This window comes from Manacus vitellinus, unplaced genomic scaffold (assembly GCF_001715985.3).
Source record: "Manacus vitellinus isolate BGI_N305 unplaced genomic scaffold, ASM171598v3 scaffold_10_pilon, whole genome shotgun sequence".
NCBI classification, from domain to species: domain Eukaryota; kingdom Metazoa; phylum Chordata; class Aves; order Passeriformes; family Pipridae; genus Manacus; species Manacus vitellinus.
In genome coordinates this window covers 19,630,884-19,643,823 of record NW_021938838.1, presented here as the reverse complement: position 1 = coordinate 19,643,823, position 12,940 = coordinate 19,630,884, and the positions used below count along the sequence as shown (strand labels likewise).

At 44.7% G+C, this 12,940-nt stretch overlaps 1 protein-coding gene across 1 annotated transcript in view; it reads right to left on the bottom strand.

Moving 5' to 3' along the window:
- Positions 1–6,811: 6,811 nt before the first annotated feature.
- Positions 6,812–12,940, bottom strand: part of TK2 (thymidine kinase 2) — a 10,886-nt gene continuing 4,757 nt past the window's right edge. The window contains 4 exon segments of the mRNA XM_029965562.1: positions 6,812–7,265; positions 7,659–7,739; positions 8,958–9,037; positions 9,330–9,420. Of these exon segments, the coding sequence (XP_029821422.1) occupies positions 7,167–7,265; positions 7,659–7,739; positions 8,958–9,037; positions 9,330–9,420 (351 nt within the window). The 3' untranslated portion in view covers positions 6,812–7,166.

Below are 12,940 nucleotides of genomic sequence, written 5' to 3'. Positions count from 1 at the left end.
TCACCTCTGTTTGCTGTAAGGAGGGGGTGTTTTCCTCGGTGTTTTGGTGCCAAAGGCCCCTTATCCCAGCTGGGGGTGGGCAGGAACAGCCCCTGGGAAAGAGGAAACGCTGTTGCTTTTCGCAGCAAGGTGGCCACGGTGACCCCACTCCCCAGCACACCTCACACATCTCATGGCCCTCAAGAGACACAATCTTCACACGTGCAAAATCTCAACAGAATCCCCCAACACCCAGCACGAAAACTTACTGCCCTTCCTTCAGCAACACGTGCCGGTGAGGAAGAGCCTTTCTTTGCTTCTCCCTGCACGTAGGTCCCCCCTGTGGATTCTCAAACAACTGTAGGTTTCTGTTCTCATTCGTCTCCTTAAAACAGGGCAAAGCATAAGATAATCAGGCCTACAGTTGGTGGGTTCAGCTTCTCCTAACACAAAATCTTAGGTTTCATTAAAATTAAACTTTGAAGACCACTGTGGGTAACTCAAAGTTCAGGCCTGCTGAAGGTGGGGATTGCAAAGCACTGTTGACAAATTACCCAAGAATGGACTGAGGTTCAGTCCTGCATTATACATAACTGTGGCCATTTTGGGGGGCAGTTTTGTTCTCCCCAAAGCTTCTGCTTGTGAGACCAATGCTCAGGTCTCAGCCTTAGAGGCAGTAGTCCCAAGTCTGGCTGTCCCAAGGTGGGCAGCCTGAAAACAAGGTCTAAGTCTTGACTTTGCATTCCCACCTCTGTTCTGTGCTGACTTGCCAGGAGTTGATCATGCTTAGCTTGACAGAGTCTCTCCTATCTCAGTATTTCAGACAAAACCAAAAACCACTTCCACTTTACAAACTGGGCCTCATGTCTAGGGTAGCTCTAAAACCAAGCAAATGTTATTTTTGAAGTTGTTATGCAACAATATTTCTGCTAGGATGGTCTGCCTTCAAAAAGGTGCTTTCAAAAAAATGGCAATTTAATTCAAAGGTAGTAAAGTTACAGCAGGAATCTGAACCGTGGAAAAAGGAGATGTTACAGCCTTGTCACCAATTAGGAAATGCAGTTAACAGTGAGTGCATCTTGTTTGCTTCTTTAGGAAAAGATCAGACCTCAGTGAGTTAGTCTATGAATCTTTGTTTGTTTAAAAAGCTTATGTTCTTCAGTAGAGCACATAAGATTTATTTCTGGTTTTCTCTACTTTGACTAAAATAATTTCCTCACTCTCTTCCTTTTTGAATGCTGATGCTCTTAGCCAGGACCTCAGCAGGTTTCAACTGGCATCACTTCACTGAAACTAATGTGCTGTAGCAAAGCTCTGATGCTTGAGAGGCTGACAAAATAATGCTTTAGAAAAGCCTCACTCACTGCGATTCACAATTCAGGCTTTTAGGAACACGGGTTTTTTTGAAAGCTGTTAGCAATTTCTGAAGTATTTTTGATTTTCAGTCCTTCAGGTTTTCTTCCACCCCATTCCCTCAGTGTTTTTCTGTGTCATTCTGTTTCAGACATTCACTGGTAACTTTGTCTACTATATCCAGTCAGTGCTCCCAGATGACATTGTCAAAGCAGTCCTGGAGAAAATAGGGTACGTTGCAACAACAGCAACAGAGTTTTCACTTGTCAAAAAGAGAAACAATGAGGAAACGAAGCAGACTGCATTTGAAATATTCCTGGCAAGGATCGAGTGCGAAACCATCCTGGAAATGACAGGTGAAGGAAAAGGTGGCACTTTGGAGGAGCCCCTCCAGCAGAGAACACCAACACAGCAGCACCGAGGAGAGCAGGACAGAGATCACCCGCCCCAGAGGGGAGACACGGAGAATCCAGAGAAGGAAGAAAGCAGTGAGACATCTTTGTGCCTTGCTCTCCAGCAGAACTGCTCAGCTCCCTGCCCTCTGTCCTTTGAAGCTGCTGGGAATGTGGAAATCAAGGATAAGCTGGCTCAGGCAGCAGCTGCTCCATCCACCTCCATCCCTCTGCAACTCCCCAGGCAAGGCGTCGGCTCCGCGCGGCTGCCGGGGCAGTGCTCGGACAGCGAGGACTTCCTGGTCAAGTACAGTGACATTGTCATAGGCCAAACACCTATTTTCAGTGAGAATCGTTCTCCAAGGGCTTTTGAGACAGAGCCAAGAGCCAGTGTGAGTGAGGAATGTGCCTTGGCTGCAGAGCCCCGGGGGGCTGAGCTGGGGCCTGTGCCGCTGTCCCCAGGAGCCAGCGGCCCCCCAGCCTTTGCCATGTTTGCTGACAGCCCCTGTGACAGCTCAGCCCACGTGGAGTTCAGAGCTTCACAACTGCCCCAAGAATCCATTGAAGCAGAAATCAAGGATGCCATGAACTGCATAGACCCAGACCCTGCCGAGGGACCCGCTGAGCTGAAGTCTCTGCCCTACACGGACTTTGCCTCTGCCCAGACTGTCCCCAGGGAGGAGGAGGTTTGTGATCTGTCCTTAACTTTCACAAAACTACAGATCAAGGACACTCAGGAAGATCTGATGTATCCAGTGGAGGAAACTGGCCAACCTGCAGCAGCAGCATGTGCAAGTGCCAGTGACAGGCACAGAAGAGAATTTAATCACTCCAAAATCAAACCCGCATATCTGGCTGATGCTGAGCCATCCTCAGACCTGTGCTGTACTGCTGGGAACACGGAGCATTCCACCACTGGTTCTGATGGCAAGAGACTGTTCATGGATACTGGTAACACACCCAGAGCCTCTGAGGGCTTCAGGCACATCAGAGAGCCCCCCAACCTCACCTACATCCCACCACAGAGTATCGATGTTCAGCCTTCACAGCCAAGAAGGACCAGCACACAGGACAGAAGGACCCTCCTGCAGCCTGAACCTGACCCTCCTGAATCCAGTGAAGTAACTCTGGAGAACTGGAATTCAGAACTGAGTGAAAACCAGGAGCCTTATGTCATTATTGACAGGACCGACCAAGGAATGTTATGCCATCACATTTGAGTCCACCAGTGCTTTATCTCTAATCTGCCTGGGGGTTCTGCCTCTCACTTGTGGCCTTGATCATCTTTTCAAGGAGATGATTAGTTTTGTCAAAACAGTTTAAAAAAACCCAAAACCACATTACTGCTTTTGGACAGTACAAAACAGGAGTAGTTTGTTAGCTCACTGCATTCCTTGGAAGCTGTTCTGAGCTCATCTTCCTCCTGCCTTCAGCTGAGAACAAGTTTAGAAAGCTTGACAACGTTCCTCTAGGTTTGAGGAGGGAAACAGCCCTGTGAACACTCTTGGGTTTGGAGAGGCAATAACCTGTATTACGGGTTTTATACCTGCCTTCATTTATAACCAGAATATTTTGTGGTTACTACCACAGTTTTCAAGAGAAGCTTTGAGCATCATAACTGTTCACTGCCACCAGGAGAGAGATCCAGCTACTGCTGCCATTTCCCTTGTCCCTGCCCCTGCCACTTCATTCTGCACCAGGATTCACAGAATTTTTCTGTAAACCAGTTCATTTATTTGATTTTATTTCATCATAAAATTAAGGAGGAAACCCTGCCATTCTGTGCCATTTTAGTGTCAAGGAAATGTCAGCAGAGAAGGTTGCAGTGAGCACCAGAGCCAGGATGAGGGATTCTCTGGAAGTAGCAGTGCTGTGTGCTGAGGGGGAAGGGGAGCAGGAGTGTTGGATCAGCTGTGAGCTGAGTCACACCAGGGAGAGCCTCTGTCATACACAACATTTAATTCATTTAGAAAGTGAATTAAATGTTGTACCTAGTACCTAGCCACTGGTACTGTACTTAAGCAGAGTCTTCAGTGCTTCTTTATACACTTGTTACCCAGAAGGACACTGTAATACTGCACTGAGTAGCTTTTCCAGCAGCACTTCAATGTGTGCTGGTTTTGGCTGGGGTGGAGTTAATTTTCTTCACAGTGGCTAATATGGGGCTCTGCTTTGGATGCTAAAAGTGCTTTGTTGTTTCATGTATAGTTTAAACAGTAGCTGAAATTAATTTTGTATAAATAGCTTATAATTGGTGTTCAGCCCTCAAAAAATTCAAAGAGGAGTACATGGATTACACTAGAAAAAGCTCAGGAGCTAAAATGTAAAGATCTGCTTTTTGAACCACTAATTGCTGAAGTTCTGCCATCTCCTGGTTCCAGCAGCGTGGGGGGAACAGAACTTTGCCCAAGGGCTGCCTTCAGCTTTGGGTGAGGTTGTGAGAAACAGTTATTATGGACAAAAAATGTTCACAGGACTCTTTCCTGACAAATCACAGTGACATCCTCTGGGCTGTAGGATTCTCTGTACTAAACCATCAAGTGAGATTTTCTGGACTGTACAAAACATGCACCCTGGGCTTCTACAACCCATAATGAAATCAGAATTTAGAACAAACTGCTGATGACTGAACTTCAAATTTATAGAACCATTTCCAAAGAAACAGTTCTTTTGGACTCTTTTACAGAAGAAAAAGGTTTGAAAGTTTAACAGAAGGTTTTAAGAATAATCACTATCCCCCTACAAATAAGCTTCAATAAGAAAGATAATTAATTAGCACACAAAATCTTATTTCTAAGCTAGAATTCTAAAGATTTACAGCAGACCCATAGCATGGCATTACTGGGATCACTGGGATCCTTAGTACTAACTCAGTACTAAACCAGGAAATGCTCAGTGCACTCATCATTAATAAGTTGTAGTGATTTGGGAAAAAAACCAGCCCATCAAATGGGACTAACGAGACATGAACTGCAGTTCCTGACTTGGTGCAGTCCCTTCAATGCAAGCTTTTTAGTCATACCACAAAACTGCAAAAGAAAGGCAGTGATCTCCAAGAGCAATACCATCAGATGGTGTTGAAAGGCCACGACACCAATATTTGTGTCCTCCAAGTGCCAGACAAATGTCTGCAATCCGTGATCAAAGTGCTCACTGATGCCTTTCTTGCTCCAGCTAAACCAACAAAACCATTAAGGAAAATATATGTATATTGTACTTCAGGGGTCATTCCCCTAAAATTACACAGAAAAAGTAAGGTGAACACAGTCCAAACTGCCTTGAAAGGATTACCTTGAAGAGAACATTCAGAGGGTAAAGCACCAGAGAAGGGCAACTCAACACTTGAGATGATGAGTCCTGAATGAAACCCCCACTAGTTCACTCTCCAAGTACCTGCAGGTCATAATAAACTGATCACAATCTAAACTCAAAGAACCATCTGTATTTTTCTTTGTAAAAAGAAGTAAAATCAGAGAATCTGAAGCAGTTAAGAAACCAATTAGTTCTAGGATTTTTATAACCATTTGAAAGGAACAACAAATGCCTTTCTGTGCACCCTGTTTTGTCACATGTCCTCAGCCATAGCAGGGCTGGGGATCTCATCAACACTGGAGAGAAATAAGCCCTCTACAGAAACCTGGCTGTGATACAGCCTGAAAGCCATTCTGCAATCACTTACAAATCTGTGGTTTGGGTTTGTCCTTTTTCACCACTGAATTCAGTGGAACTGCTACAGAACTACAGCTACATTGTGGTGTCATGTAGAGCAGAAGGAACGTGCTGAATTCAGTGGAACTGCACTAGGGTAGGGTTAGAGTAAGACCCAAGATTTCAAACTGGTAAGACCTATTTAACAAAGCTGCTTCACTTGATGCACTTCATTTGCTTCCTCTAATAATAAAAAAAACAACATCCCACCTCTTCCATTCCTTGAACACCTCCAGGGATGGGGACTTCACCACCTCCCTGGACAGCCTGTTCCAACATCTAATCACGCTTTCTGTGAACAAAATCTTCCTGTTGTCCAGCCTAAACCTCCCCTGGTGCAGCTGAAGATTGTCCTCTTGTCCAGTCACTTGTTCCCTGGGAGCAGAGCCCAACCCCCACCTCACTGCAGGCTCCTTTCAGGTTGTAGAGAGTGAGAAGGTCCCCCCTGAGCCTCCTTTTCTCCAGGCTGAGCATCCCCAGCTCCCTCAGCCTCTCCTGGTGCTCCACACCCTTCCCCAGCTCCGTTCCCTTCCCTGGACATGCTCCAGCCCCTCGGTGTTGTTCCTGCAGTGAGGGGCCCAAAACTGGACAGGGCCCTCGAGGGGCCCAGCAGTGCCAGCACAGGGGAATGGGGGCTGTCCTGCTCCTGCTGCCACACTATTCCTGATCCAGGCCAGCTGCCCTTGGCCTTCCTGCCCCCCTGGGCACACCTGGCTCATGTCCAGCCCTGTCACCAGCACCCTCAGGGCCCTTCCCACTGGGCACTTTCCTGCCCCTCTGCCCAGCTTGGACCTGCAGGAGGTTGTTGTGGCCAAAGTGCAGGACCTGGCACTTGGCCTCTTTGACCCCACACCCAAATTTGGTAATGGTGCACTCAGTCCCCTCATCAATAAAGACACTGAACAGGACTGGGCCCAGCACTGATCCCTGGGGACACCACTGGTGACCAGATGCCAACTGGGTGCAGCTCCATCCCCAGCACTCTGGGCCTGGCCATCAGCCAGTTCCTAGCCCAGCACAGGGTGCCCCTGGCCAAGCCTGCTCCAGAGTGTCCCATGGGAGATGGTGTCCCAGGCTGTGCTGAAGGCCAGGCAGACACATCCACAGCCTTCCCCTCCTCCACCAGGTGGGTCACCTGGTCAGAAAAGGTTGGTCAGGCAGGACCTGCCCCTCCTAATCCTGTGCTGGCTGGCCCTGATCCCTGGCTGTCCTGAGTGTGCCCTGTGAGCACACCCCAAGGGATCTGCTCCACAGCCTTGCTGGGCACTGGGGGTGGGCTGACTAATAAACACACCTCCCTCAGACACACCCCAGTCACGGGGGGTCCTTTCACCCCAGTTCACCACAAGGGTTTACCAACAGCAGCCTCAGTTCTCTGCTTCAGAAGCAGGTAGTAACAAATCATTTATTTTAAATTACAAAACCAGGGTTGTCTTTAGGGAAAAATAAAGAAGAAACTTAGGTTACTTCTAGGAAGCAGCAGTGAAGTGGGAAATAGGGGAAACAGCCATATTTCAGCTGAAGAGATCTGACACAGTAAAGCTGATGGAGAACCCAAAAACACAAAAAGGGATTGGTTTATATTCTGTTCCTGACTTGAACCTGAACACTTCATAGCCATAAGTCCACAACATTCTACAAAGCATAGTGCAAAACCAAAACTAGTTATATTTAAATATTAAAAATACCAAATCAGACTTCATGAACAGTATTGGGTACAACAATCACAGGCTCCTATAAATGGTGTTGTCTATTGGATGGGTTTAGTATTTGGTCCCGTTTTTCTTCATACATTTCTATCATTTTCTGCATGTCATGGTCAGCTCCAATAACCTTGAAAAGAAGAACATGAACATTAGAAATAACTGACACCATAAAACATGGGGGGTTTTGAGCAAAACAGAAGAGGACTAGCACTGAATCCAAACCAAGACACTCCTGGGGTCTGTCCAAATCACTTTCCATTTGAAATTTGGCATTCCCTGAAAAGTTACATGGCTGATCCTGCAACCAATCACAGTGAACAGACCCTCAAATTCCACAGATGGAAAACCACACTTCCATGCTATACACTACACATGTCTGTAAACAGTTTTCTGAGGTTCTCATTCTCCAAGGTTACCAGAAAAGCAGATTTATTTACTTTTACCACTAAATAATGCTCTTATTATTTGAAAAGTACAATCCTCCACATGCCTAACTGGTTATAATTAAAGTAATACTCACAAGCACTGGGCAGGAAACTTCAAACAGTGCACGTTTAATGAGCCACTCTTCATAGAGCTCATGAATAGCTTCTAAATATTCCTAGAAAAGAGGCAGTGGAATAACACATATGCCCAGGGATGAAGCACACACAGCAATTTATCCATTTGGTAAGCAGTTAACAAACACAGGGAAAAGCCAGCATTGGATATTTCCACTAACAAAACATACAAAGCTTTCACAAAAAATTAATTCCCAGTACAAGGTTTTACTCCATGAAGAACCTCAAAGACAGTTTACAGGAGCACAGGGCTCTCAGCTCCTTTTAAGATCAAGCAACTCTGATTCTCTCCCACAGGTATCATGTGGTTCAAGATTTTACAGAGGAGAACCCAACAAAGAGAAGCACACAAAGGGCAAGGCTGCAAAGAATATGTACTGGAGGCACTTTGTGTGTCAACACATGTTCCTAAAATTCCCAGTTCCCTTGCTCCTGACTCACTCAACTTCCTCTAAAAGCTTTTCTGCCTGTCATCAACTATTGGGTGTTTTTTTTCTTGCAGACCACATTGTTCATTCCAAACTGCTCCCTCAGCAGAGCTGTGAAACAACACAAGGACTCTCCGAATCCATCACAACAAGGATTTCCTCTCAAGGCAAAATTTCACATGGCCCAAAATGGAGCTCTTTGCCACTGACAGTTGCTTCTCCTGGACTGCCCAGCACTGGAGGTACAGCAGACAGGCTGTGTGTGCAGAGGGAACCCCATTTGTGTCTGGTCAGGCTTTCTTTAGTTAATTCATTCACCAAACTGGCACTGAAAGGGATCCTTCCTTACCACAGTTAATTTTAAAGCACATTCCCACACTTAAAATTTTCCAAAAGTTGCTTCTTTTCAGACACAAGCAGAGACACTTTTCCTGCATAAACATCCTGGTAACAGCAGACAACAAAGTGCCCACAGAAATCTCCAGCACCTGCATACCCAGGTATTTGTGCTTCAACTGGGTGCTTTTATGCCATTTAATGGTACAAAAGCAATTGACTTTTTACATCTTAGAGAAGATTAACAGTTGATTAATACTCCACCTAAAGTCAGCTATAGTACAGTGATTACTAAAACATAACACTTGGGACAGTCAGTATGCATGAGAGATCATTTTTTAAAAATAAATCAAAATTAAATACTCAGGTTCTAGTTTGCAGTGGAAACAGCTGCACCACATTTTGGCAGTACACTCAGGACACCATTTTAGTATTTAGATTGGAATCATTATGTTTTTAAGTCTCCTTGTAACATACATTGGAGGAACTCCTTACCAGAGGAATGATCTTTTCTTCTTCTCTGCATCGTGTTTTTAACCTCTCATAACAGACTTTAGGAGATGTCTGCAGATAAACTGTTATAACAAAAATTAGAATAGTTATGATCAAGGATCAGCTTTAAAAGCAAAGAAGAACTACAGAAGGAAAGAATCCTGACTTGGATACCACCAGTGAGCCCCCCTTTGGCACTACCATTAATCCATCCAAGAACCACCCACAAATCCAAGCTGTCTGATGCTACATGTTACAACCACTATTACACTGAATAATGTGATTATTTATTACCCAACAAACAAGAACTATTTTTACTCCCAGTAAAGAAACCCACCCAGAAACACACCCCTCCAGATCCCATGGAAATTTTACCTATTAAATCCACTGAAACATCGATGTTGTTCTTGATCCAGTCAAACCATTCACTTAGCACAGCATAATCCACCTCTGGCATTTTTCCACTGAACAAACAGAAGAGCCATCACTCACTGAACAGCATGCAGAGATCAATTCTAAACTCTGGTTTTTCTCACCAAACTAGAATTGCTCCCCATTTACTCCAGCATATATGAAATGAAAACAACACCAGTGTTATTCCCACTCAAATTGAAGGCCACATAAACCACTTTCTATACAAGAGAAAGATCAAATATTTTTCTTTCAAGTGCTTATTAAAACAAACTTTCTATTATTAACAGTTACAAACATTAATTTTTTTCCACTACAGTTAAGAAATAATTACTTGGTGACAAGGAAGAAAATATTACCACAGTGACATTCACACAATAACAGCAAATTAGTGTCAGTGGTTATTTATTGCTCAGGTTCTTTGGATCAAGATCACTTCAAATCTATCTGCAGTGCATGTCACCAGAAGGGCTGGGTTTACTCAGCAGCACTGACAATTCCTTACAGAAGCCACAGTAAAGAGCAGTGAAAAAATAATGACACTGTAAACAAATTTATTCCCACTGTAAGAAATATTTGTGGAAAGAGTAGTGAAATATTCAACATGCTTAATTGGAGCTCTGTACTCAGAGAGCACAGACAACATAGACAACAGTCCCAACTATCTCACCAAGAATAATAAAATATCAGACAGGGAGTTACAGAGAATATGTTAAGAATCACATTAGTATTTTATAATAAAAACATTCTGGTTTTATTAGTCTCAGATTTTCACTTATTACCATATTCTTAGTAGTCAAATATTACTAGTTTTACATTATCCTGTCTTCAAAACTGGTGACAGTAACACATACTCCACACTCCTTCCTAAATGCCTCTGCAATAAAAATATAAAAAGAGATGGAGTTGGAAGGCTCCTGTCCTCTGCAGCTGAATGATTCACACCAGTTACAACATTTTAAATAGTGAAGAACAAGACTCCACAGATTTCTAAGCCCTTCTCCTGGCAACATCCTTTGATCACTGGCAAAACTGAGGAGATAATACAGGAAGGTATTTCCCTTTATGTTTGTAAGAAAGCAAACCCCATATTTGTACCCCCTCAATTCTTTATCTGCCATCCAGCTGAATGTCCCACCTCCTAAAATGAGATTTCCCACTTTCTAAAATGGGATATCCCCCCCAGAAATGTGATAACAAGTCATTGCTATTCCTCTAATATACCAATCTGATACATTTCTGGGTAGCAGGGACCTACGTAAGCCAAATACTGATTCTGCTACTATTCTCCAGGATAGATGGGGAAAATTGGAAGGTCAAAAGGAATTGGAAATAAGAAAAAGCACCACTATTCTTACCCTAAAAGATGGTAACATCCAAGTCAATTCTGCACTGACCTGCCCTACAGAAAACCTGCCTTTGCTTCCCCTTTGTCATGGAGTACCCTGGATAATCCTGTGTGGATTCTGGATCAGGCTCAAGATCCATAAAGATACAGAGAATGTACAAGGCACAAAGGGGTGTTCTCATTTCTGAGGTTTGCTGACATTTGACTCCTGCCAAGTCAAGTTTTCACTGCAGAAGTTGAACATGAACAGACCAAGCTCTGTATTATAACAAACTACGAATTCCAAGGGGACAGAGGGAATTGGTGCTGCTCACACCCTGCAGCACAGCCTGCACACTCCTGTGCACACATTTACATTTCTCCTGGTTTTACACCTGACATGAGTGTGCCTTTCATGCCAGACTCAAGACACAACTGCACTCAGACTGCAATCCCAGACCTTGGACACTCGTGCCTCTCTCCACCTGCCACGGGCACTCCCAGCAGCTGCTCACAATTGAAGCCTTCCAGCATTGTTGTAAATCTTTCTCTGGTTCTCTCTGGGACAAAGCCTGCAGAGCCAAAACTGAGTGACTGGATCAAAGAACTGACATCCCTGATGTTCCCACAGCTCTTCATCCCTTGCTTCAACTGACCACTCTCCTAAAGGAGCAGAGTTTGTGCAGACATGAGAGAACAGCAACAGGGGGGACCTTCTCAGCCTCACAACTCCCTGACAGGAGGGGGGAGCCAGGGGGGTCAGGCTCTGCTCCCAGGGAACAAGGGACAGGACAAGAGGAAACGGCCTCAGGCTGTGCCAGGGGAGGATCAGGTTGGAGATTAGGAAAAATTCCTTCATGGAAAGGGTTGTCCAGCCCTGGTGCAGCTGCCCAGGGCAGTAGTGGAGTCCCCATCCCTGGAGGGATTTAAAATCCATGTGGATGTAGCACCTGGGGACATGAGTTAGTGGTGGCCTTGGCAGTGCTGGGGAACACTTGGACCTGATGATGTTAAAAGTCTCCGCCAACCTAAACAATTCCATGATTCTTCTCCATCTTTAGGACTGGGACCCTAAGCAGTACCTTCTCTTACAGAAATGAAAGCACAAAATAACCTCTGCTCTGCACTTTGCTTTTGGCCACTACCAGTGACAGGGTATGAGGGAGGCCAGATTTACTTATTTTTTTTATGTGATACAAAATAGCTGTTTTCATACAGCCCCAATTATTCCTTGTTTTATTTAAAATCCTTTTACACACCCTTTTCTTCTGGCTTGTTATTGGTAGCACCAGCTGCCTTCTAGCTTGCTGCAACAAAACAAAGCAAATGCTTTTCATCCAACATCAAAGAGTGCTAAAGCCATGGAACACCTTAGATGCCCTTAAAATGTTATTAGAGAATTATGGAGTTGACACAACCAGACTTGGCCTCATAGCAACTGAGTTCTGAGTCTTTGGGACAAAAGCACTTTGTCTACAGTGAAAAAGAAAAGTCAGTAATTAAAAACAAGAAGGATATTCCAGGACACTTCCACTGGGATAGATAGTGTCCTTCTGTTTGCCTCACATCCTACTGTGTCTCTCCCCACTCCCAAAGCCATCCCAAAGCCATTCCTGCAGCACAGATGACACCTTGTGGCAAGAAACTGGTTCGTGCCTTGAGGCCACTGAAAAACCCACTAAAACAACAGCCTGTTCAATTAAAGGTCAGCATTCCAAACAAACCAAACCCAAAACACTCAGTGGTGGTTACTGCACTGCTTGGTTAGTTTGGGATGGGTGAGTTGGACATGGGGCAGGTAATAAGTGATTGTTCTTTCTTCACTCACAGCCTGCCAAGGTTTGCAGCCTGGTTTGATCCTGTAAATCCTGAGCCAGAGCAAGTGACTCGAGTTCCTGCTTCTCCCTCAAATTCCTGCTTGCAAGAAACACCAGTCCTGGGTGCCAGGTTGGGTAACACTACCTAGTTCCCTCCTTCCTACAGTGTTGTTCTTTATATCCTCATGGGTTTTAACCTGTTCAGCATGTGTTTGCTTTGATTTAGCAGGATTTTTGTATTCAGCTGGAGAGCAGATAACTTCAACAGATGTCCAACTACACTCTGTGCTAAACACACAGGAGCACTGCTGAGAAAGGCTCTCCATGTCCTACAGGTTTAATTTTACCCCTGGGCAGCACATCCTGACCCAACACACTGCCACTCCAGCACAGAACTGACAGATTTCACAGGCCACTTGGATGCATATTAC